Source organism: Carcharodon carcharias, chromosome 7, assembly GCF_017639515.1.
Source record: "Carcharodon carcharias isolate sCarCar2 chromosome 7, sCarCar2.pri, whole genome shotgun sequence".
Lineage (NCBI taxonomy): Eukaryota > Metazoa > Chordata > Chondrichthyes > Lamniformes > Lamnidae > Carcharodon > Carcharodon carcharias.
The window spans coordinates 78,788,651-78,816,286 of record NC_054473.1 but is presented as its reverse complement, the minus strand read 5'-3'; the positions used below and the strand labels follow the sequence as shown (position 1 = coordinate 78,816,286).

Below are 27,636 nucleotides of genomic sequence, written 5' to 3'. Positions count from 1 at the left end.
TCCAGTTGGTTTTAGAAACTGTCATTTGTCTGGTGCCTCACTGGACTGTCAGAAGCTGTGGAACTCTTCCATTTCTACAACACTGACAGCTGCTTATCTACAAATTCACCTTTTATCGAGTTTACTGTCAATGAAGTCCTGTGTTTGATTAGCAGATGTACGAGCTGAAAATATCAGAAAATGGGAGATATAATCGGGGTGCATCTTTTTAAGAAGCTTGTCAGAGATGGTGAGAGTCTTTCCAGTTCCGGTTGGTCCAATGCATAGTACCTTGTAAGGAGGAAAAAGGAACACAGCATTCAAGTATAGTGATTAGAAATAATAATAATATATGCCAGAAATTACTCAACATGATAGCATAGGAATATTTAATGCATTTAACAGAGATAGGAAACAATAACATTAAGTTTGTTAAGGATAGTTTCTAGGCTTCTTTCTTTTACTGAAAACGGCACAGAAATTAGCATCACCTGAAAATCTGAAGAAACTCATTAAAAACTAGACCGAATAACTAATATTGCAAATTCATAAGTAACTTGAGGCCATGCCCATTGTAAATGTCCAAATTGAGATTGATAGATTTCTGGGAGGATTAAGGATTATGAAACCAAGGTAGGTAGATGGAGTTAAGTTCCAGATCAGCCACAACCAAAGTACATGGTGGAATAGGCTCAAGTGGTTGGATGGCCTACTCTTGCTCCTGTGTTCCTACAATAAGTCACTGGAACTTTTTACTGGGGACATAGACTGAGCAATATCAGACCAGCTGCTGGTGGTGTTTGGAGTCAACCAGGTGTTACGCTATTGGGCTGTCGTGAGTTTATAGGATGCAGAGTATGTTCCAGTAGGGTCTACAGGGTTTCAGATGGGTGTGTGGGTGTTTTTGAGGTTGTGTGTCAATGGGAGTGCTTCATTAGCTGTCATCTGGTGTTGTTCTTTGAGGAGAATGTTTTTCATGTGGACATCAGGAAGTTCAGCATGTGCTAGCACAGGAAGCCATTTGAGCTGTGTTGGTCTCAGTCTCCCAGAAATAATCCTCACAACTTCCCAGAGGTAGATATCTACCAGGTTTGTGTAGCGGCTCCTGAGCCTGTTTGAGCAGCAGTACTCTGCTGTTGTTTAGACCAGGGTGATGAAGCAATGCATAGTGTGTTGGATCTGCTGGCTTAGGTGGTACTCGTCAGTTTCCATTTGAGATTCACTCTTGTCTTGACCTTGGCTCTGGTATTCTGGAGGTGTCGCCGGTAGGTCGATGTACAGTCAAAAATAATGCAAAGGTATTTTCATGTTGAGTACAGGTACAGAATTGGACCCGAAGTTCTTCTTCAAGTTTTTCAGGTGGAAGGCTCAAACTACAGTCCTGGCTGTGTTTGGTCGAAATCTCCATTTTCTGAAGTAGGCTCCCAGAGAATATAAACCCTCAGTGAGTGTTTTCTCAATGTCCTGGAGCATTTCAGGCTGGAAAGCCAGGGCCCAGTCATCAGCATATGAGAAGAGTCTTGACTATGTGGGAGGGAGGTCACTGGTATATATGTTGCAGAGGGCCAATGCGAGGACTGATCTCTTCGGAAGCCTATTGTTGATTATGTGTAGGTGGCTGATCTGGTCTCCAAAGAGCACACATAACTGTGGGTTGCTAATCATGGAGTTGATTAGTTGTAGGGCTTTCACACAGCAAATGATTTTGGAGAGTTTCAGCAGCACGCCTGTGCACCATACAGTGTCATCAGCACAGTATAAGTTCCTGTCTTCAGGTCTTTCTGAAAACTGGCCTTAATATGTGAGGTCAGTGTTAATACATGCTTGAAGCAGTTGCAGCCTGTGTGAAAACCTGCCTTTTCAGGGGTGGGAGGGCATCACTGCTTCCAGGGTGGGACTCAGTCTATTCAGCAGGAGGTTTTCCAGGACCTTATATATTGAGATCAGAGCGATGGGGCAGGAGCAGTGTGCCATTGAGTGGGTTCCCTGGCTTGGCAATGGCCACCATCTTGGATTGACGCCAGACGTTTAGAATAGTGCTTCTGCTGTGGATGTTGGCAAACAATTTTGCTAGCCATTTCCTTCCCTGTGATCCATTGTTTTTCAGGAATTCTGGGTAAATCCCATTGATTCCTAATGCTTTGTATGACTTGGTTGCTGTCAGGACACTGTCCACTTCCTCTTGTGCATAATGGCTTGAGAAGTTTGTCTGCGCAAGTGGTGAAGTCCTAGGTTCAACCTTCCAAGGAAAATCTAGACATAAGAATATAGGAACAGGAGTAGGCCATTCAGCCCATCGCACCTACTCCACCTTCAGTTAGATCATGGCTGATCATCTACCTCAACACCACTTTCCCACGCTATCTCCAAATCCTTTGCTGTCATTAGTCTCCAGAAATCCATCAATTCCTGTTTTGAACATGCTCAATGATTCAGCTTCCACAACCCTTTGGGGTAGAGAATTCCAAAGATTCACCCCTCCTGAATGAAGGAATTCCTCCTCATCTCAGTCTTAAATGGCCTACCTCTTATCTTGAGATTATGTCCCGTAGTTTTAGACTCACCAGCTAGGGGAAACATATCCACATCTACAATGTCACACCCTGTAAGAATTTTGTAAGTTTCAATGAAGCCACCCCTCATTCTTTGAAACTTTAGGGAATATAGACCCAATCTCTCCAATGTGTCCTCATAAGACAATCCCACTATCCCAGGGATTAATCTGGTGAACCTCCATTGCACTCCTATGGCAAGTATATTCCTTCTTAAATAAGGGGACCAAAACTATACACAATGATCCAGGTGAGGTTTCACCAAGGGTCTTTACAACTGCAGCAAGACATCTTTACTCCTGTACTCAAATTCCCTTGCGATGAAGGCCAACATACCATTTGCCTTTCTAACTGCTTGCTGCATCTGCATGCTAACTTTTAGTGACTCACGAACAAGGATACCCAGGTCCCCTAAGACACCCGCACTTCCCAACCTCTCACTATTTAAGAAATATTTTGCCTTCCTGTTTTTTCTACCAAAGTGAATAACTTCACACTCATTCACATTATATTTCACCTATGTTCTAGCAATTCACTTAACCTGTCCAAGTCCTCTCAAAGCCTCCTTGCATGCTCCTCACAGCTTACGTTCCCACGCAGTTTGGTGTCATCAGCAAATTTGGAAATATTACAATTGGTCCTCACATCCAAATCATTTAAATAGATTGTGAACAGCTGCGGCCCTAGCACTGATACTTGCGGCACCCTACTAGTGACAGCCTGCCATCCTGAGAATAATCAGTTTATTCTTACCATCTGCTTTCTGTCTGCTAACCAATTCTCAATCTAGTATAGTTTCCCCCAATCCCATGTGCTCTAATTTTATTTACTAACCTCCTGTGTGGGACCTTACCAAAAGCCTTCTGAAAATCCAAATACACATTCACTGGTTCTCCTTTATCAATGCAAGTAATATCCTCAAAAAACTCCGAGTTTGTCAAATATGATTTCCCTTTAATAAATCCATGTTGACTCTGCCCAATTTTACTATTATTTTCTAAATGTCCAGTTATCACATCCTTTATAATAGATTCTAACATTTTCCTTACTACTGACGTCAAACTAACAGGTCTGTAGTTCTCCATTCTCCCTCTTCCTCCCTTCTTAAATAATGGGGTTACATTTGCTATTTTCCAATTTGCAGGAACCTATCCAGAATCTATAGAATTTTGAAAGATAACCACCAATGAATCCATTATCTCTCTAGCCACCTCCTTCAACACTTTGGGATGAAGCTCATCTGGTCCAGAGGATTTATCAACCTTCAATCCAGTTGCCTTTTCAAGTACTACCTCTTTACTAATACTAATTTCTTTTAGTTCCTCAGTTTCACAAGTCCCTTGGTCGCCTAATATCCCTGGGAGATTTTCAGTATTTTCACCCGTGAAGACATGTAAAGTAACTGTTTAGTTTCTCTGCTGTTTCCCTGTTCTCCACTATGGATTCTCCTGTCCCCATGGGCCCACATTTGTCCTAGCTAATCTTTTCCTTTCCACATATGTAAAGAAACTTTTACAGTCCGCCTTTATGTTCCTCACTAGTTTGCATTCATATTCTATTTTCCCTTTCTTAATCAATTTCTTGGTCCTCCTTTGCTGGGTTCTAAATTGCTCCCAGTCCTTAGGTTTACCACTTTTTCTGGCATCCTTATAAGTCAGTTCCTTTGATTTAATGCAATCTTTAACTTCGTTCGTTAACCACAGTTGAGTTACCTTTCCTTTTGGGTGTTTGTGCCTTAAAGGAATGTATATCTGTTGTAGACCTTGTAGTTTTTCTTCAAATGCTAGCCATTGCTTGTCTGCCATCAAAGCTTTTAGTGTATTTTCCCAAACCACCATAGCCTCATACCTTCATAATTTCCTTTCTTCAGATTTAAGACCCTAGTTTCAGAATGAACTGTATCGCATTCAAACTTAATGCAAAATTCTATCACATTGTGGTCACTATTTCCCAAAGGCACCTTTACAGCAAGGTTATTAATTAGCCCTTTCTCATTACACAACACTAAATCCAAAATAGCCCGATCCATAGTTGGATCCTAACACACGGCTCCAGAAACCCATCTCATACACATTCCAGGAATTTCTCCTCCAGAGCATTAGCGCTGATTTGTTTAATCCCGTCTATGTATAAATTGAAGTTGCCCATTATTACTGTATTACCCATTTATGTGCATCTCTAATTTCTTGATTTAGCACCACAAATCAGCATGACAGTTCAGTGGCCTATAAACAACTCCCGCCAATGCTTTTATTGCTTTTATCCCACCAATGTTTGCTGTCTCTTGCTGTTTCTTAGCTCCACCCAAACTGATTCCACATTTTGACCCTTCGATTTAAGATCCTCTCTTACTAACGTCCCTTATTAAGGGTGCTACCCCACCTCCTTTTCATTTTTGCCTATCCCTCTTGAACACCGAATATCTTTGGATGTTCAGTTTCCAATTTTGGTCACTCTGTATCCATGCCTCCATAATGGCAATTAAATCATAACCATTCACCTCAACTTGTACATTCAAATCATCAACCTTTTTGCGACTGCTACGTGCATTCAGATAGAGTGCCGTTAATTCTGCTTTTTTAACATTATTCTCTATTCTCATCCTATTTGATGCTTGCCAATGCTTCATCTGTCTTCTATTTTTGCTTTATACTTTCTTTTACCAGTTTTGCTTCCCTTGATTCTGAGCTCTGTCTTAGTTTCTCATCCCTCTGCCAATCTAGTTTAAACCCTCCCCGACAGCACCAGTGAATCTCCCTGTGAGGATGTTAGTCCCAGTCTGGTACATGCAGCCTGTCTATCTTGCACATGTCCCACCTGCCCCAGAACCAGTCCCAATGTCTCAGAAATCTGATGCCCTCCCTCCTACACCAGTTCTCCAGCCACGGGTTCAATCACTCAATTCTCCTATTTCTATACTCACTAGCACGTGGGACTGGAAGTAACCCTGAGATTACAGTTTTAGAGGTCCTGCTTTTCAATCTCTTTCCTGGCTCCCTGAAATCTGCTTCCAAGACTTCATCCCCCTTCCTACTTAGGTCGTTGGTAACAACATGGACTAAGACCTCTGGTTGTTCACCCTTCTCCAGAAGAATGTCCTGCAGCCGCTCCATAACATCCTTGACCCTGGCACCAGGGAGGCAACATACCATCCTAGAGTCATGTCCACCACCACAGAAACGCTTGTCTCTTCCTCTAACTAATGAATCCCCTATCACTATTGCTGTTCCACACTTCTTCCTCCCCTCCTGTACAGCTGAGCCACCCGTGGTGCCACAAACTTGCTCTGACTGCACTCCTCCAAGGAACCAATGCCCTAAGCAGTATCCAAAACTGAAAACCGATTACCGAGCGGGACATCAAAGGACTCATGTACCACCTGCCTGGTTCTCTTGGACTGCCTGGTGGTCACCCATTCCCTTTCTACCTCCATGCTCCTGACCTGCAGTGTGACTGCCTCTCTGAATGTGCTATCCACGTAGCTCTCAGCCTCGCGAATGCGCCACAGTAACTCCAGCCGCCACTCGAGTTACGAAACCCAGAGCTCAAGTTTCTGAAGTTGGTGACACTTCCTGCACATGTCATCTAGGTCACCAGCAGTGTCCACAACTTCCCATGTACTACAGGACATGCATTCCACATGACCAAACTGTCCTGCCATGTCTTCACTTTACTTCACTTACGTTAACTTTATTTTTCTTTGGTTTACTTATATTAATTTCACTTGGCCTTAACTGAATAAACCTTAGAACTATTGATAAATCTTACTCGTACTGATAAATTCAACTAATACTTAATGCATTGAGTAAGTTGAAGTAAATGTTACTTAAAGCACCTCCTTCCCCCATGCACCAAATTCCCACATGAACCAAACTCACTAGTCACTCAATATCTGTCTCACTCAGGTGTAGTCTCCTGTTTCCCCATGAACCCCTTACTGATCATGCAGTTTGAAAAGCCTGTTTCATATTTAGACCCTCTGATGAGTCACTAGCTAGTTTAGCTTCCTGATACAGTAATATACACCAATTGAACCAACTACTTTCAGCTGGTTGACAGTTAACTGCCACTACCAGGCAGTTCCCTGTTTAATAAGGTAGTCTAACTTACTTCAATGTTGTTACTTCTATGTCAGAGGGTGACTCTTAATCTACATTTAAACGGAAAAAAGATTTACCTGAACTTATTATGTGAACCTAATTCACTACTCACTCTGTCTCTGTCTCACTCAGGCACAGTCTCTTACCTCTTTGTTCACCCCTTACTGATCAACACTTGAGGATTGCCCAGGGACGATGTGACCACTTGCTCCACAAGTGGAACATGAAGAACAGCTCAAATTATGACTGTGGCCTTCAGTCGGCATATTGTCCACATACTGAACTTCTGCCCTGAGCATTCCATTCCTCACGGTTTCAGCTGAAGTTGTTGAATGGATTGTTAACTTCAACATAGAAATAGAACTGCTTCCCCAGCCATACGACCAAAAAAAAATCAGAGTAGCTGCCAGTTATAACCTAATAACCTATCGCTATCGCCCCCTTGCTTATCAAGAATATATCTAGCTCTGCCTTAAAAATATTCAAAGACTGTTTCCACTGCTCTTTGAGGAAGAGAGTTCCATAGACTCACTACCTTTTGAGAGAAAAAATTCTGCTCATCTCTGTCTTAAATGGGTGACCCTTATTTTTAAACAGTGACTCCTAGTTCTAGATTCTCCCACAAGAGGAATCATCCTTTCTACGTTCACCCTGTCAAGACCTATCAGGATCTTATGTTTCAATCAAGTTGCTGCTTCATCTTCTAACCTCCAGCAGATACAAGCCTAGCCTGTCCAGCCTTTCCTCATAAGACAACCCAACCTGTCCAGGTATTAATCCAGTAAACCTTCTCTGAACTGCTTCCAACGTATTTATATTTTTCCTTAAATAAGGAGACCAATACTGTATATAGAAGTCCAGATGTGGCCTCACCAATGCCCTGCATAACTGAAGCATAACTTCCCTCCTTTTGTATTCAATTCCCCTTGCAATAAACAATTACATTCTATTTGCTTTCCTAATTACTTGCCATACCTGCACATTAACCTTTAGCAATTCATGCACCAGGTCACCCAGATCCTTCTGTATCTCAGAGCTCTGCAATCTGTTACCATTTAGGTAAATGCTTCTTTTTTATTCTTCCTGCCAAAATGGACAATTTCACATTTTCCCACATTATACTCCATTTGTCAGATCTTTGCCACTCAATTAACCTATCTATGTCCCCTTGTAGCCTTCTTGTGTTCTCTTCACAACTTATTTTCCTACCTATCTTTATATCATCAGCAAATTTAGCAACCACGCCTTTGGTCCCTTCATCAAAGTCATTTATATAAATTGTAAAAGTTGAGGCCCCAGCACTGATCCCTGTTACATCTTGCCAATCAGAAAATATCCCATTTATGCCTACTCTCTGTTTTCTGTTTCTTGTTAGCTAGCAAATCTTCTATCCATGCCAATATGTTACCCCCTACACCATGAGCTTTTATATTCTGCAATAACCTTTGATTTGGCATCTTATTAAATGCCTTCTGGAAATCTAAGCACAGTACATCCACTGGTTCCTTCTTATCCACAGCACATGTTACTTCTTCAAAGAACTCCAATAAATTGGTTAAGCATGATTTCCCTCTCGCCTGATTATCTTGAATTTATCTAAGTGCCCTGCTTTAAAGTCTTTCATAATAGCTTCTAACATTTCCCCTATGACAAATGTTAAGCTAACTGGTCTGTAGTTTCTTGCTTTCTGTCTCCCTCCCTTTTTGAATAAAGGAGTTACTTTCACTATTTTCCAATCTAATGGAACATTCTCCAAATCTAGGAAATTTTGGAAAATTAAAACCAACACATCAACTATCTCATTAGCCACTTCCTTTAATGCTCTAGTCATCCTGCAGCTCCAACAATTTGATCAGTACCACTTCCTGGTGAATGGAATTTTTTTGAGTTCCTCTCTCCCTTCTATTCCAGATTTACGGATATTTCTGGGATGTTACTTGTGTCCTCTACAGTGAAGACTGAAGCAAAATGCCTGTTCAATTCATCTGCCATCTCCTTATTTTCAATTATTAATTCCCAGACTCACTTTCTATACGACCAATAGGGGCCTTTACACCACTCCCACAAGTGACTTGTTGCCTTTATCATTTCTCATTTCTACTCAAAGCACTTCTATATTCTGGTTTCCTGAACTTAGGTCATCCCTCTCTTCTACTAATACTATCATTAATTAAAAGCCACCCTCCACATTTTCCTCTCTTCCTGTCCTTTCTAAATGTCAACATTCAGGTCCCAATCTTATTTGTCCTAAACCAATTTGCCTGTGGCTCAAGTAATAATCCAGAGATTATTACCTTTGAGGTTCTACTTCTTAATTTGGTGCCTAGCTCCTCATACTGACTATGTAGAACCTCTTTCATGTCCAGCCTATGTCGTTGACAATCTACATTGATCACGACAGCTAGATCCAGCCTTGAGCAGATATCCCGAACCCTGGCATCGGGCAGGCAACACAGCTTTCTGAACTCTCACTCTTTGCTGCAGACAACAGTGTCCATCCTGCTCACTATACTGTTCCCTACTACTACTACATTCCTTCTTGCTCCCCCCACTTGAATGGTTTTGTGTACCACAGTGCCATGGTCAGTCAGCTCATCCAGCCTGCAGCCATCACTCTCAAACAAGCTGAAAGAACCTCAGACCTGTTGGTCAATTGCAAAGGCTGAGGTTCCTTCACTCCTGCCCTCTGAGTCTCCTAACCTGCCTCACTTGCAGTCATATCCTCCTGTCCCTGACCACTGACCAAATCAGAAGACCCTATTCTAAGAGGTGTGACCAGGTAACTTTCCCCCTCCCTGATGTGTTGCAGTGTCTGCAACTCGGCTTCCAGTGCAGTGACTCTGAGCCAAAGCTCCTCAAGCCGCAAACAGTTATTGCAGATGGTTTGCCCTGGATCAGACAGAGCCACCTTACAGCTATTCCCCCATTGGGTCTTATCGCCAATGTAATGAAGGCTGATGCAAGGCCCAATTTCAATGTTGTGCAAGTGGTTGAGTTTTGAATAGGTCGAAATCAGGCTCTATCTGTTGGAAATATCTGGTTTGCTCACTTGCCTCCTTTTACCAGCTGTGGCTAAGTGGGCAGTATCTTACTGCTGAATCAGAAAGTTGCGGGTTCAAATTCCACTGTAGAGGCTTGAGCACAGAAATGTATGCTGGAACTCCAGTGCAGTATTAAGGGAGTGTAACACTGCAGGAAGTGCTGCCATTTGAATGAGACATTAAACGTCCTCCCAAGAGCAGGCTACTTTCTCAGGTGATTGTTAAAGCTCCCATAGCACTATTTTGAAGAAGAGCAGTAGAGTTCTCCACAGTATCTTGGCCAATATTTATCCCTCAGTCAGAACTATTAAAAAGTAGATTATCTGGACATTATCCCATTGCATTTGTGGGAGCTTGCTGCTTGCAAATTGGTTGCCTTTTTGTCATATTACAAAAGTGCCTCATTTGCTGTAAAGTGTTTTAGAATGTCCTGAGATTATAAAAGGCACCATATAAATGCAAGTCTTTCTTTCTTTTACCAAGTTCTTATTGTGCATTTTCATAATGTATTGTAGTTATCAAATGAACTAGAAAAGACATATGTGAACATTTAGAATAAGATTGTCAAGCATTCAAATTCAATTATGCAGTGGGCGTTTTCATATTAATGTGCCAAACATAGGGATATTAAATGGAAATACACTGTATTTCCCAGTGAATTAAAAAAGCTCAAATATCTGCTCTATGCAGTGAAAGCATATTGTCATATAATGAGGACTCAATTTCTACCGTAGAGAGCGCACATTTTGGAAAATCAGGTGTTATAATTTATGGATTCAGAATTAATAGAGAGACAACATAATCACAGCCCTCTCTTAAAATATTTATGAATAAAAGAGAATTTCCTCCAGATTTCTCCCCTTTCCTATCTAATAGGCCATAACCCCTACAGTCCCACAAGTACCAAGTCATACATTGGCACCTTACCCATGTGGTCATTCTTTATGTGTAAGCATCAGCAGTGAGTGACAATAATCTATTTAGCTATGCAAGGCTGAACTTGATGTTGTCAGAACACACTATCCCACATGCACATACTTTTCATAGAGGGCCACTAAATAGTTATCAGGAATAGGAACCCAGCTAGACCAGGGTCACTGACACTGAGCGTAATATACGAATACACATACATATGAATTAATTAATTAATTAATCGATCATCTTAATTATTATTCCCATGCTAAGATCAACTTAGACAATGATTGATGGCTTAGCTAAGTTTCACATTGGGCACAGCTTTTAACAATTGGGCCACTGAGTTTTTTTAAAAAAGATTTGAATTAAAACACTACTAAGAAGATCCACTGCATTCTTCAAATAAACTGGATGGAATAACTTACTGGTTTCTTACTGGTTAGAAGCATCGTCAGCAAATATGACATGCGTATGGTATCCTGGGTTGGAATGATGATGTCAGAGTAATTGGTTTCTGGTGCAATTTCCACTGCTGGTGCAGAAGCTGTCCAGCTAATCCACTGGATCTGTAATATATACCAGAAAAATCAGGCAACAGAAGTATATTCATCACAATTTCGATAAACATGCTGGTTCATATCATAGTCAGTTACTCAGTAACAAAGCTTTTTGGATAGCTTAATCAGAATTAATATCAAGAAGTTAAAGAAGAGAATAAACCACGTGACTGGAAGGTCTCTTTTGTGTTTTTAAATATTTTTTGCTTTCAACCTTTCTCTGCCTAACTGAGAGGACTGGTGGGGATATACTTCAAGACATCAATTGATGTCAACGTTGGAGACCTCAGATTTCATTCACTGTGGCAAGGTACGGAAGGTTGTCTGCTTCATTTGGAACTTACCCTAGCAAGAGTCAGCACTTCTTTAGAGGAGGGAAGAAAACTGATAGTAAAAAGAGGTAATTTTTAAAATTTATTCTTTCACGGGTTTGAGTATTGCCGGCTAGAAGCATTTATTGCCCATCCTTAATTGCCACCTTCTTTAACCGCTGCAGTCTGTGTGGTGAAGATACATCCACAATGTTGTTAGGGAGTACCTTACTAGAAATGACATATGAGTGTTTAGCGGAAAGTGGTCATCAGTTTTGTCTTTAAACAGCTTCTTGTCCTTTCGATGTACTCAGTTTTTCTGTTCATACAAAATAGATGAACTAAGTACCAGAAATAAAATATTGAACAAAAAATACTGTCATGAAAATAATGGCCATGTAGAGAATAGAGAAATTACCCAGACTAAATGACACTACTTCTAATACAATGGGCAGAACTTTTCAGGGCCTGACGCACCCGCCACTGGTGGTGAGACTACTTTCCTTCCTTCCTTCCAAGGCTGCAGGCCTTCTGATTGGTTCTGCAGCCAAGAGGACCCAGCTGCCACCTTATTTAGTTGGTGGACCCAGAGTCAGCTTCTTAATTGGTCACCTCTGGGAAGATCTCCAAGGCGGGTGCCCTGACATCAAGAGTGGGATCAGCATTTGGAAATGGTCCCAATTCACGCTCAAAGCCTAAGAATAGAAGATTCTGCCCAATAAGAGCTAAGGACATAAGGGGGGAGAAATTGGGTAATCCCTAAAAACATTTGCGGGAGTAAAGCCTATAATTTAACCAAAGTTTTATGGCCCTGAATGCTTCCAATTTGAAGAATTGGTCAAATGATTCATGCACAATACCAATAGTACAAAACTTGAGTATTGCTGAAAGAAGAGACGTTTTTGTCGAAGCTTTCCGTTTTGCAAGATGAAAAGCTTTGACAAAAAATGTCTCTTTTTCTTCAGCAATATTAGTAATCTCAACTGCGTCTCCCCTTCATCAAACGTCTTACAATTATTACATTTCCTCTATCACTAAACATCAGCTCAGCATCTTTCCATCAAAACTAAAATAAAAACCACCAGAAAATGCATATGCAAATCCAAGTTTATAAATTCAATCATGACATAATGCATACACAATATTCTAAACAGCCAAGTGCATTCCCTCAGTGTCTATCTCTCATATGTCTTTGCCTATCCTTATACTTCGCTGAGGTACTTCCCCAGTGGCTGCAGCATTAATATTGGAAGGTTGCTGACCTCGTTAAGGGACACTTTCAACCCAAAACTTCAGTCATCATGCAGAGGTTCAGGTTTAATTCGAGGGTTAGAGCCCTGAGGGAGGCCATTGCTATATACGTGGCAAAATTGAAACAACTGATTGAATGATGTGATTTCGGGGAGACCCTAAGCAATATGCTCAGGGATCGTTTGGTCTGCGGTGTGCAAGACGATGCCAATTAACGATTATTAGCTGAAATAAACCTCAATTTTAAAAAAGCTTTGGAAATAGCGCTCACAATGGAAAGTGTTGAAGGGGATGCGCAGGCTATACAAAGTGCACAAAATGGCACCGTTTTCCAGTTAGGGTGGGAATGGACAGCCGGCTGTGGTGTGAAAAGCTGGGACTCCACCATGAAACAGGAGACAGCCCCTGCTACCCAAAAATTTAAAATAAATACAGGAAACAGCTCAGCACCAGATCTGAAAATGAAATGTTACCGATGTGGAAGCAATCATACTCCTGAAACTTGCCGTTTTATAGAGGTGGAGTGCTATTTTTGCCATAGAAAATGGTACATACTGAAGTATTGTAAATAAAGATTAAGACAGACTCCCAGGCAGCAAATAAGTTAATTGAAGAATGTGGAAGAATAATGTGGATGAATAATGTGGAAGAACCAGAAACCACCAATTGTGATATTTATTCCTTATTTAACGTAAAAGTAGGGAAGACAGAGACAATCACTGTTACCCTGCAGTTAAATGGAAAACCTTTAATGATGGAAGTGGTCACTGGTCCTTCAAACATTGTAGTGGGAAAGCACGCCTTCAAATATTTAAACAAGGGTCCTCAACAATTGAATTTGGAGCAGACTTCAGCCAAATTGAAAACTTATACTGGCGAAGCTATCCAAGTGAAGGGTAGTACCTTTCTACCTGTTTATTATAAGCACATCTCCCAGTGATGGTAGAAGAAGGCGAAGGACCAAGCCTTCTAGGTCTGGTTGGTTGAAAGAAATTAAACTAAATTGGTCTGACATTTTCCAGCTATGAGTAGGAGGGTTGCCAGAGCTGCTAAAGAAACATGACAAGGGTTTCGAGATGAATTGGGGAGAATCAAAGGTCTACATTGACTCGGAAGCAACTCCTCATTTCTTTAAGGCAAGGCCGGTGACATATGCTCTGAGGGAGAAGACTGACACCAAATTGAACAGTTTAGAGAGGATGGGGGTCATACAGCCAGTTCCATTCTCAGAATGGGCAACACCTATGGGCCCTGTCTTAAAACCGGGTCAGACCATCCGAATCTGTAAGCTAAAAGTAAACAAAGCTGCCAAGTTGGACAAGTGCCCTATCCCCAAGATTGAGGATCTCTGTGCTAAATTAGGAGGAACAACTTATACTAAACTAGATATGAGTCATGTGCCTTAGCAGCTGGAACTGGATAACACCTCCAAAGAGTCTGCGACTATAAACACCCACAAAAGGTTATATCAATACCCGCATCTGCTTTTCGGTGTTTCTTCAGCCTGCGTGATTTTCCAGAGGACAACGGAGAACTTGCTGCAAGGACTACCTCAAGTCCTGGGCTACCTGGACGACGTCCTAATAACAGGGTTCATGGAAGCTGAACACTTGGCTAATTTGGAGGAAGTCTTGAAATGATTTTTGGAAGCAGGGGTGCACTTAAAAAAAAGAAAAGTGTACCTTTCAGGCAAGCAAAGTTGTTTATTTGGACCACCAGGTGGATGCCAAAGGGTTACACCCGGTAGAAGAAAAAGTTAAAGCTACTAAGGAGGCACCTTCACCTAAAAATGTCTCTGAACTCAAGTCATTCTTAGGTATGGTATTGATTATGGTCAATTCCTATCCAACGTATCAACGGTCCTAGCCCCTCTACACTCATTATTAAAGAAAAACCAGCGTTGGGTTTGGAAGTCACCCCACAGAGAAGCCTTCATGAAAGTTAAACAACTCTTGCACTCTTCAAACTTATTAGTGCACTATGACCCAACAAAGGAACTGGTGCTAACCTACGACGTGTCCCCCTATGACGTGGAAGCGGTGCTATTGCACAAGATGGACGACGGTTCACAAAGACCGATAGGCTACGTGTCTAGGACCCTTTCCATGGCTGAAAAAGGGTATTTGCAAATTGAGAAAGAAGAATTATCGATTATTTTCGGAGTAATAAAATTCTATCAATATGTACATGGCCAACACTTTACGATAGTGTCTGACCACAAACCGCTCTTGGATTGTTCAGTGAAGGAAAAGCTATCCCTCCCAGAGTTTCTGCACAAATTCAAAGATGGGCTCCAATTTTTTGCGGATACACTTTTGTGCACAGACGAGGGAGGGATGCTATAGCCAATCCCGATGTCCTAAGTCACCTTTCTTTGCAGGAGAGCAATGAACATGGCCCAATTCCCCAAGAGATTGTATTAGCGATGAATTTCCTGGATTCCTCACCAGTCTGCTCAAGGCTGATAAGAAACTGGACGAACCGTGATCAAGTCCTGTCCAGAGTGTGAGACCAAGTGTTAAAAGGATGAACCCAGGAACTAGTCCCTGACAAATTGAAGCCATTCTTCACTCAAAGGAATGAATTTAGCAGTCAAGATGGTAACCTGTTATGGGGAGTGTGAGTAGTTGTTCCTTCACAAGGAAGGGAACCACTCTTAGCAGAGTTGCAGAGTGCACATCTGGGAATCTCAGGAATGAAGATGATCGCGGAAATTTACATTTGGTTGCCGGGCATGGACGGTGGTATCAGGAAAATGGATAATCACCGTATACCAATGCCAACAACTACAAAATTTACCAGTTGTGGCTCTACTACACCCATGAGAATGGCCTTGTAGGCCCTGGATAAGACTGGACATAGATTACATCGGTCCCTTTCTAGGCTATCAATATGTACATGACCAACACTTTACGATAGTGTCTGACCACAAACCACTCTTGGGTCTGTTCAGTGAAGAAAAGGCTATCCCTCCCATTGCTTCTGCATGAATTCAAAGGTGGGCTCTAATATTATGCGGATACATTTTTGTGCACAGACTAGGGACCAGGGATAGCTCTTACTAATAATTGATGCACATTCCAAATGGCTAGATGTTTACGAGGTTAGGTTGCCATTGTCAGGTGCGATTATAGAAAAGTTGCGCCATAGCTTTTCTATACATGGATTGCCAGAAGTATTCACCTCAATGGTACTGCATTTACTAATGCTGAATTTCAAAGATTTGTGAGCCTAAATGGTTTCAAACACGTTAAGATGGCACCATATCATCCATCTCTATTGAACTAGCTGAGAGAGCAGTACAGACTTTTAAAGCTAGGATGAAAAAATTATCAGGAGGATCATTGGAGACTAAACTTTCACGTTTCCTGTTTCACTATAGAACAACCCCCAACACTACTACAGGTTCAACACCTTCAGAGTTACTTATGAAATGAAGCCTTTGATACTTCACCATTCAGAAGGGAAGATGGAGAAAAGTCAAGGGAATCAAAAAGCAACTTACGATTTGCATAATCGTGAGCAAGAATTTACAGTTGGTGAAGCAGTATACATATGAAAATTCGGTGGTGGATTGAGTTAGTTACCTGGTGTAATAGTTTCCATGCCCTTGTCACAGCACATAGAAATGGAGGGTCAGATCTCCCACAAACATGTGGATCATTTGAGACAGAAGGGAGATACCCCAACAAAATGATGTTTCACCTGTAACCATTGTAAAACCTGTGGTTCCTGCTGAAATTGTTCAACCAAGGATAGACATACCGGATGTCTCTGTTGGAGTACGTAACAATGAATTGCCTGTGCCTAAAGAGGTAATTGATGTTGCTGTGGTTCCACATAATGTGGATCCTGAAAGGATCGTGGAACTACGACATTCCACCCAGGTCAGGAACCACCTGAGAGACTGAACTTATAGTTCCATGACCCGTGTATCTACTTATAATGTCATGAAGCTAGATGTTCTTGTAAGTACAAACTGTACAAAAAATTTAAAGGGGAAGGAATGTATTAAGGAATATACTTAAGCTTTAAGGAATGTAGTGACTGTAGCTTTAAAACTTATTGTGTTTTATAGGGTATCATGTGATAGTGTGAATAAATCAGCTGTAAGCACAGAGAACCTTAGAATGGGAGTTCTTCTAGTTGTGGAGCTTTATGAAGCATGTAACTGCTGCTGCAGCCTTTAAATAAAGTTCGATGTTTCTAATAAGAAACCTGTCCGGAAATTCAAGTCCATAACATGCTGCTAATATTGTAGCCTCCCTTCTGATTTGTGTTCCCCCACTTCCTGTTGCACTTCTATCTCCTTCACTTCCTCCTCCTTCCCTTTGTGCTTCTGCACCTCAGTTTTACATCTGAAAGGTGATGGCAAGGGTTGGTCCTTCATAATATTCAGGTTGTGCAGCATATAGCATGCCAACACAAATCTTAATCTCCATTCATCTGAGTACTGCAGAGCTCCTCCACAGTGGTTCAGGCAGTGCAAGTGTAGCTTGAGGATGCTGATAGTCTGCTCTATAATTTTCCTTGTGGTAGCATTGTCATTGTAGACATGCAGAGAACATGTGTGTGCCAGACCATTAATGGATAACCCTCATCTCCCAGTAGCAAGCCTTTAACATGATTGATGCACTGCCTGTGGATGCACGTGAGCTGCTCGCCGAGGGAGTGAAATCCCTTTCCGTTCATGAACATGGACAAGTTCACATAAGGTGAAGAGGGATGAGATCAAATAAAAACAGAAAATGGTGGAAATATTCTGCACACTTGCCAGTATCTGTGTAGAGAGAAACAGAGTTTACTGTCAGAATCTTGTGCTCCTGCTGGTGGTGAGCTTGGAGGTGGGAAGGGCATGTAATTTGGTGGGATGGTGGCATATTGGAACCCTACCACCTTCTGCCTCCCTCAGATTAAATTATGGGGGATTGGGGGGAAATCTCATGGTCGACATTCCTGCCCCACTGCCAATTAAGGCCCCTAACTTGCCAATTAATGACCACTTAAGGGCCTCATTCTGCCAATTGACATTCAATGGCATTACCATTACTGAATTCCCCCTTTATCAATATTCTGGGGGTTACTATTGACTGGGCCAGCCACATAAATACTGTGGCAACAAGAGTAGGTCTGTAACTGGGAATTCTGTGGTGAGTAACTCACTTCCAGAGTCCCATAAGCATGTCTACCATCTACAAGTCAGGAGTGTGATGGAATACTCTCCACTTGCCTGGATGAGTTTGGCACCATTTAGAACAAAGCACACCAACTCAGCGCATCATCTACCACCTTGAACATTCATTCCCTCCACCACTGATGCATAATGGTAGCAATGTGTACCATCTACAAGATGCATTGCAGTTGACAACCCCTTCCAAACCACTTACAAGATCAAAGACACCAGATACATGGGAACACCACCACCTGCAAGTTTCCCTCCACCCATCCTGACTAGGAACTAAAATCGTTGTTCCTTCGGTTGCTGGGTCATAATCCAAGAACTCTCTACCTAACAGCACTACGGGTATACCTACACCACAAGGACTGCAGCGGTTCAAGGTGGCTCACCACCACCTTCTCAAGGGCAATTAAGTTGGTCAATACACCCACATCCCATGAACAAATAAAAACATGCTGTCATTTTAAGAGGTCATGAAACCTCCTAAAATGACAGCAAAGTCCTCTCAGGAGCACACCTACCAGTTTCTCCAGAGTTTGTGCTTCAGAGGAACTGAACAAGAGGCAAAAAAATGTATTCAAATGGCCGATTCAAAAATATTGTAAAATACTATGGGTCCGATTTTCTGAGCACAAGGTGCTGATTGGGATTTCAACAAGTAGAAAGTTGTAGACAGAGCATCACGGTCTCCTGATATGCAAAATTAACGGGTATAATTTCCCCAGGGAACATCTGCTTGATAAATCAGCCTATAACTAATTCCAGAGACAATGTTTATAAATAATCTGTAGTCTAAAAAATAACTATATGTAACTTCTAGCATGGATCTTTAAACTCCCTGTAGGGGAAGTAAACTAAATATGTGTTGCGCATCCTGGGGATTTATACAAGAACCAAATATGTTGGAAATACTCAGAAGGTCAGGCAGCATCTGTGGAGAAGGAAACAAGGTTAACATTTCAGCTTAGATACCTTTCATCAGTTATGAGAGAGAAGCATTGCTTGTTTCCTGCTTTTAATGTTTATTATCTGCCCACCCCCTGACCCTCATACCCTCCATGCCAACCAACAGCTCTATTTATTCCCATGGCCCCTCATACCCTCCATTCCAACTTCTCCCCCACCCATCACTCTTTTCCCTTACACCTACCATGCCAACTCACCCAGTATCCACCATGGGCAGACCTTGGGACCCATGCAGAGATTAAATAAAATAAAGTTCCAAGTGTCTACTGCAGACTTTATTTTTTAAATACTGTCATTCATAAAAAACTAATTTACTATATTTACATTCCTTCAACTACATTATCCCTTATAACAACAAACATTTCATTCAATTGTATAATCCCATATAAAAACAAGCATAGGAATTTATTGTCCCACTTCAAAGAGTCTATAACCACTTGGAGTAGTCAATCAAACTGTGAAATGGCAGACACCCTACTGTGAAATGGACCAGCAGCATTAAACCAGTAATGGAAACTTTAAGGCTTATGTCAACAGACAGAGTGAAATAGCAAGCAGCCATTTTTTTAACACTCCAGTTATTTCAAAAAGTTCAAGGGCAGGAGCTTTAAGTGCCTCGACAGTTTGACAGCTGTTTTTGACAACTCCCTTTGACAGTTCATCTTGATACGTTTGACAGTTGTTTTTGACAGTTTCAATGAGCTTCACAGTCCCCATGAGTTTATCTAATTTTTACATACATTCATGCCTACTTTCAGAAATCCCAAAGGCTACCTTACCTCTCCCAAAGGGCACCTGGCCTCCCAGGACCATATCCAAAGGGATACCTTAACCTCTTTAAAAGAGTATCCTTGCTATCCAAACAAATGCATACCAGTTCTTACCAGGTCTAATCTGTGCACATTGTGGGGGTGGGTGGGGGGGGTGGTGGTGGTGGAGAATGGTCCTAAGTCAGGATTTGCATATGTACATTTCACAAAAACAGCTGCTGATTTTTATGGGCAGCTGCCTCTACGAAACGTACATGCAGAAATCCCCTGACCTGGGTCTATTCCCAGCCCCATAAGAGCAGTAGCTGCTGTGTTCAGGGCAGGACTTACCAATTTGGGCCTCTTCTGCCATCTTCACGATGGAGAGGCTCCTTGTTGTGGCAAAAATCCATGCCCATGACTACATTGTTTATGTAAATAGACTATTTTCAAATTATTCAGGAATATATATGTCATGAAGTCTTATCTTTGACCTATACATTTCAGGGGCATTGTTTTCAATGGATCTTCAGAGGCCTTGAAAGGTAGAACTTGAGACAAAAAAACACTCTGTCACATTGGGCAAATCATTAGGTACCAATAAGGTATGTTCCGTACATTGTCAAGTATCTTGTGCTTACTTTAATCTTGTTGTTGCAAACCAGAGAAGGAAGGGTTGCCTAACTGTTGATGTTAACAATAGGTCTTGAGGTCAATTACATACTATTTATTGTTGTTGTTATAATGTTTTTAGATTGGCAGCTGCTTGATTAAGTGGCTCAATCAATTTATATGCAGACTAATGTACACCAAGGAGGAATACAAACTGCAATGTAATAGTAGATACAATGCATATAGAAGAATGGAAGCCTGAAAGTTTTTCAATCTAGATTATCAGGTATCTGGAAGTTGGAGTCTATAATGGGATTCAGAAAGTCTGTGTATAGCATAATGGTAATGTGGGAGTATATTATTTGCTGCTATCAAACCAAATAATTTTTAATAAAGATACCCATAGATGAGTGACAGGCTCTTTGGGCTGTTGTGATATTTTTATTCACATCCACTTCGATCCACCTAGTAAGTGTTTTCCGGAGACTCAGTTAACAAAATATTAGAAGAAGAATATTATTAGGTTATCCAAGTAGATCAGTTCAAGCATTGAAGTTCCTGGTAGCACAGCCCCATCAATTTACTTACTTTGCTCTCGATATCCTCATCTTCATGTCTCGTGCTGCTGAAACCAGCATCATCCAGTTTGTAATCATACACCAGCCCATTTGCAGGGAAAGAAAGAGCGATCTAGCATATGAAGATAATAGATTATTTGATAGATTATTAATTTTGGCATTTTAATTTATACAATCCAAAAGGTAAATCACAAACCAGTGATTAGCAAATATTTGTGATAATTATCTTCAGTGTATTAAAAGACCTTCTTCAGCCATTTACATTGCTTTGGATGGGGAAGAATTACTCTGATTGCCCTGTTGTGGCAACATTAGAAAGGCATCCCAAAAAACTTTACAAAATTTCAATATTTAGTCACCTCCAAGTCTTCTGAAATGTTTCTCAACTCTCGTTTAATCTGGGTGAGTAAAATAGACAGATGGATCTGTTTTAACCCTACTGCCCAGCAGAAACTATGTAGCAGGACAGTTAAAAATAGTTTATTTATCAATGCATCTCAAAATGTCCTACTTTAGACTGCAGGTAGATGAGGTGCCGCATAAAGTAGGTGTGTGCCTCATATAATTATCATAAATATTATGTCAATAGGACCCCAAAGCAGTTTTAACTCCGGTCTGAGCAGAGACACTGCTGTGATAATCCTGCTAGCAAGGAACAGATCTGCTGCTAATCAAGAGGTCCTTCAGGCAAGTCCAAAACTTTTATTTGTGGGGCCAGGAAAAGTGTGCTTGTCTGGGCCCCATGAGGAAAGTTGCAGTCTCCACTGTCCCGTGAGCCCTCCCTTCCTTGAAAGGAAAAACCTTGACAAAATGTTTATTTTGCCTCGATCTTGTAACGTTATATATTTATATGAGACAGAGAGGGTGTGTGAGAAAATGAAAGTCTGCATTTGTGAAGACAAGAACATAAGAACCTAAGAAATAGGAGGTGGAATAGGTCATTGGGCCCTTCAAACTTTTTCTGCCATTCAACAAGGTCTTCTGATTCGAGTCCACCTTCCTGCACTATCAATTACCCTAATTACCTTAGTACCCGAATATCTACTGAACTCTTCCATTCTTCTACATTCTTGAACATACTCCACAGAGCTCTGAAGTAGAGCATTCAAAAGATTTACAATTCTTTGAGTAAAGAAATTTATCTTCATCATAATCCTAAATGGTCGAACCTAATTCTGAGATGGCGACCTCATGTTCTAGATTCTTTAGCCAGGTGAAATTTTTTCAGCATCTACCCTATCAAGTTCCTTAAGAATTTTTTATGTTTCATTTAGATCACTTCTCATTTTTCTAAACACCAAGGAATACAGGCCTAGTTTACTCAATCGGTCCTCAAAGGACAATCCCCTCACCCCAGGACACAGTCTAGTGAACCTTTGTTGCATTCCCTCTACAGCAAGCATGTCCTTCCTTAGGTAAGGAGATTAAAACTGTGCACAGCCTCACCAATGCCCTATCGAATTGTAATAAGATTTTTAAAAATCTTATACTCCGATCACTTTGCAACAAAAGCCAAAAATAGCATTTGACTTTCAAGAGGTTACATTCAGAGGCATGTTAACTTTCTGTGATTCATCTACCAGGATGCCTAGGTTCCTCTGAATGCAAACATTTCCGAGTCTCTCGTCATTCAAAAAATATTCTTTTTTATTTTTCCTATCAAAGCGGATAACTTAACATTCCCCCAGGTTCTTGCAACTCAGCTAGCCTGTCTACACCTTTCTGCAGGCTTTCTGTGTCCTTCTTACCATTTACTTTCTTACCTTCTTTTTATTCGTTCATGGGCTATGGACGCTGCTGGATCGGCCAGCATATATTGCTCATTCCTGATTGCCCTTGGGAGGGTGGTAATGTGCTGCCTTCTTGAAACGCTGCAGTCTATGCGGTGTAGGCAAACCCACAATGCTGTTAAGAATGGAATTCCAGGATTTTGGCCCCGTGACAGTGAAGGAACAGTAATATAGTTCCAGTAATATAGGATGGTGTGTGGCTTGTGGGGAAGATGCAGGTGGTGGTGTTCCGGTGCACCTGCTACCTTTGTCCTTCTAGATGGTGACGGTCATGGGTTTGGAAGGTGCTGCCTAAGGAAACCTTGATGAGTTTCTGCAGTGCATCTTGTAGATGTCAAATTTTGTATCATCATCAAACTTAAACATGTTATACTTAGTGCCCTCATCTAAGTACGACCATAGGTTGTAAATAGACAGGAAGAACATGTACACATATTGTCCCTGTTTCAGCTAAACAAAAATCATATCTCTCAAGGCTGAATTTTTCTTTACAAAATGGAAGGAGATGGCATTATCTGGATATTTGGATGCTAACCTGGGATTTTTTTTTTAAAAAGGTCATAAGTTCACCCTGGAGCTATAAACAGGGAGGCCTCTTCCAAGAAATCGCCTGACCTTTATGGTATTTGAGGAAGATCTGCTTGTTTGTTTCGAACAGCAATCACTTTAATTGTGGAGAAAAAGATTGAAAAGGCAAAGGTTGGTAACTTGCTGGTAATCACATGGGAGAGAGAAAAATAACTTAAGTTGGGAATCTGCTGGTTTTGAAGACAGTCTTGTTGGGGAACGTGATGTGGAAGGAAGGCTACCGTAACTGGCTCTCTCACTCTCTATCTTGCCTAAAATTGTGTGTGGCTATCAACCTATAGCCAGAGAACCAGCATCTGAGTGTACCTGGTCTGCAGTTTAACCTGCAAAGCTGTGACCAGTTCATTAGACCTTCCAAATGTCCACTGGGACCAGCAGTCCGTCTTCACATGAGGGAGCTCCAGGTCGACAGTGTTGAGACCCTGCAAACTTTATCCTTTATTTTATAATGCACATTCTCTAAAGCCAATCTCTGCAGAGAGAGACTCTATTTGTTTGTCCTTTGTTTGTCTGTGTATGTGACTGCATGCACGCTGGGGGATTTTTTTAGGAAGAGATAGATAGCTATACTTCCTGATTACAATTGTGTGTTAACCAGTACTTGCAACTTGTTAAAAATAAGTCTTGTCTTATAATAAACAATTTTTCTGAGTTCATTGAAAAAGGCCTGGTTGAAGACTCTTATTCTGGGCACCAGTGGGAGAAATATATGATTGGCTATTTTGGTAAGGAAATTAAACTTTTAAATTAATGGTACAGCCTGCATAGTTATGGGGCTAGATCATACGCGCACTCCTCCCATCCCGGTCATAATGCTTTGACCAATCAGAGTTAAGCTGCCTGGTTTAAATTTCAAACAATGTTGGGCAGTTAACTGCCAGTCACCATTAACTGGAGAATTCTCCAAGGTAACGCCTCGATCAGAGTCTACTTGCCAACCAATCAGCCCTCTCTTCTCATACGATATAAAGTTGTTGCTTCCCCTGACATTGTAAATTGACCTGGAGTGCAAGATGAAAAGCTTTGACAAACTGTCTTTTCTCAGCAATACTCAAGTTCTGTACTACCAAATTTTGATCAGTTTACTGCCGTTCCCCTATCACAACTGCGATTTTTTTAATTCATTCACGGGATGTGGGCTTCACTGGCTGGGCCAGCTTTTATTGCCCATCCCCAGTTGCCCTTGAGAAGGTGGTGATGAGCTGCCTTCTTGAACCGCAGCAGTCCATGTGGTGTAGCTACACCCACAATGCTGTTAGGGAGGGAGTTCCAGGATTTTGACCCAGTGACAGTGAAGGAACGGCGATATGTTTCCAAGTCAGGATGGTGAGTGACTTGGAGGGGAACTTCCAAGTGGTGGTATTCCCATCCATCTGCTGCCCTTGTCCTTCTAGATGGTTACAGTCGTGAGTTTGGAAGGTGCTGCCTAAGGAAGCCTTGGTGAGTTTCAGCAGTGCATCTTGTAGATGGTATGCACTTCTGCCACTGTGCATCAGTGGTGGAGGGAGTGAATGTTTGTCGATGGGGTGCCAATCAAGCAGGCTGATTTGTCCTAGACAGTGTCAAGTTTCTTGAGTGTTGTGGGAGCTGCACTCATCCAGGCAAATGGGGAGTATTTCATCACACTTCTGACTTGTGCGTTGTACATGGTGGACAGGCTCTGGGGAGTCAGGAGATGAGTTACTCTTTGCTGGATTCCTAGCCTCTGGCCTGCTCTTGTAGCCACAGTATTTATATGGCTAGTCCAGTTTCTGGTCAATGGTAACCCCCCAGGATGTTGATAGTGGGGGATTCAGTGATGGTAATGCCATTGAACATCAAGGGGCGATGGTTAGATTCTCTCTTGTTGGAGATCGTCATTGCCTGGCATTTGTGTGGTGCGAATGTTACTTGCCACTTGTCAGCCCAAGCCTGGATATTGTCCAGATCTTGCTTCATTTGGATATGGACTGCTTCAGTATCTGAAGAGTTGTGAATGGTGCTGAATATTGTGTAGTCATCAGCTAACATCCCCACTTCTGACCTTATGATGGAAGGAAGGTAAAGCAGCAGAAGATGGTTGGGCCAAGGACACTACCCTGAAGAATTCCTGCAGTGAAGTCCTGCAGCTGAGATGATTGATCTCCAACAACCACAAACATCTTCCTTTGTGCTAGGTATGTCTCCAACCAGCAGAGAGTTTTCCCCCGATTCCCAATGACTCCAGTTTCGCTAGGGCTCCTTGTTACCACTCGGTCAAATGCGGCCTTGATGTCAAGGGCAGTCACTCTTGCCTCATCTCTGGTGTTCAGCTCTTTTGTCCGTGTTTGAACCACGGCTGTAATGAGGTCAGGAGCAGAGTGGCCCTGGCGGAACCCAAACTGGGAGTCAGTGAGCAGGTTATTGCTAAGCAAGTGCCACTTGATAGCACTGTTGATGACCCCTTCCATTATTTTACTGATGATCGAGAGTAGACTGATAGGGCAGTAATTGGTCGGGTTGGATTTGTCCTGCTTTTCGTGTACAGGACATGCCTGGGCAATTTTCCACATGGCCGGGTAGGTGCCAGTGTTGTAGTTGTACTGGAACAGCTTGGCTACGGGTGCGGCAAGTTCTGGAGCACAAGTCTTCAGTACTATTGCCAGAATATTGTCAGGGCCCATAGTCTTTGCACTATCCAATGCCTTCAGCCATTTCTTGATATCATGTGGCTTGAATTGAATTGGCTGAAGACTGGCATCTGTGATGCTAGGGACCTCCAGAGGAGGCCGAGATGGATTGTCGACTCAGCACGTCTGGCTGAAGATTGTAGCAAATGCTTCAGCCTTATCTTTTGCACTGATGTGCTGGGCTCCTCCATCATTGAGAATGGGGATATTTGTGGAGCCTCCTCCTCCAGTGAGTTGTTTAATTGTCCGCCACCATTCACAACTGGATGTGGCAGGACTGCAGAGTTTAGATCTGATCCATTGATTGTGGGATTGCTTAGCCCTGTCTATCACTTGCTGCTTGTGCTGTTTGGCACGCAAGTAGTCCTATGTTATAGTTTCACCAGGTTGACACCTTATTTTTAGTTATGCCTGGTGTTGCTCCTGGCATGACCTCCTCCACTCTTCATTGAACCAGAATTGATCACCTGGCTTGATGGTAATGGTAGAGTGGGGGATATGCCTGGCCATGAGATTACAGATTATGGTTGAGTACAATTCTGCAGCTGTTGATGGCCCACAGTGCCTCATGGATGCTCAGTCTTGAGTTGCTAGATCTGTTTGAAATTTATCCCATTTAGCATGGTGGTGGTGCTACACATGATGGAGGGTATCCTCAATGTGAAGGCGGGACTTCGTCTCCGCGACGACTGTGGGGTGGTCACTCCTACCAATACTGTCATGGACAGGTGCATCTGTAGCAGGCAGGCTGGTGAGGATGAGGTCACGTATGTTTTTCCCTCAGTTTGGTTCCCTCACCACCTGCCGCAGGCCCAATCTAGCAGCTACGTCCTTTATGACTCAGCCAGCTCTGTCAATAGTGGTGCTACCAAGCCACATTGAACTCAGATTACATTCTGTGCCCTTGCCACCCTCAGTGCTTCCTCCAAGTGGTGTTCAACATAGAGGAGCAGTGATTCATCAGCTGAAGGAGGGCGGTACATGGCAATCAGCAGGAGGTTTCACTGTCCATGTTTGCTCTGATGAGACTTTATGGGATCCAGAGTTAATTGTTGGGGAATCCCAGGGCAACTCCCTCCCAGCTGTATACCACTGTGCTGCCTCCTCTGCTGGGTCTGTCCTGCCGGTGGGACAGGGCATACCCAGGGATGGTGAAGGTGGTGTCTGTAAGATATGATTGGAATGATGATGATGGAATACTATAGCAGGCTGTTGCTTGATTAGTCTGTGAGACAACTCTTCCAATTTTGGCACTAGCCCCCAGATGTTAGTAAGGAGCACTTTGCAGGGTCGACGGGGCTGTGTTTGCCATTGTCGTTTCCAGTGCCTAGGTTGATGCCAGGTGATCTGTCCGGTTTCATTCCTTTTCAAATGGCCATTTCAGAGGGCATCTATGGGTCAACCACAGTGCTGTGGCTCTGGAGTCATACATAGGCCAGACCAGGTAAGGATAGCAGATTTCCTTTCCCCAAAGGGCATTACTGAACCAGATGGGATTTTACAACATTTGACTATGGTTTCACAGTCATCAGACTTTTAATTCCAGATTTTTATTGAATTCAAATTCCAGGATTCGAACCCGGGTCCTCACAGCATTACCCTGGGTCTCTGGATTACTAGTCCAGCGACAATACCACTACACCATTGCCTCTCCTCCCCTGTGTTCAATCTCTGGCTGAGCCTGTGACTGGCCACTACTTATACTGAGTTTTCAGCTTCAGTCTGTTCCTGGCTAGAAAATAACTTTCTTGGGCTGAAAATTCTGGATTTCATGGTGTTCTCCAACCTGGACTCATCTCTCTGATCCTGCAACTGACTCT

General features: G+C 42.2%; 1 protein-coding gene across 1 annotated transcript in view; it reads right to left on the bottom strand.

The window, feature by feature from the left end:
* The window catches only part of dnah1 (dynein, axonemal, heavy chain 1), a 524,711-nt gene that overhangs the window by 175,631 nt on the left and 321,444 nt on the right, over window positions 1-27,636 (bottom strand). The window contains exons 40-42 of the mRNA XM_041191637.1: window positions 20,801-20,902; window positions 11,013-11,153; window positions 110-270 (exon numbers count right to left, since the gene is read on the bottom strand). Of these exons, the coding sequence (XP_041047571.1) occupies window positions 110-270; window positions 11,013-11,153; window positions 20,801-20,902 (404 nt within the window). The remainder of the gene's footprint in view (window positions 1-109; window positions 271-11,012; window positions 11,154-20,800; window positions 20,903-27,636) is intronic.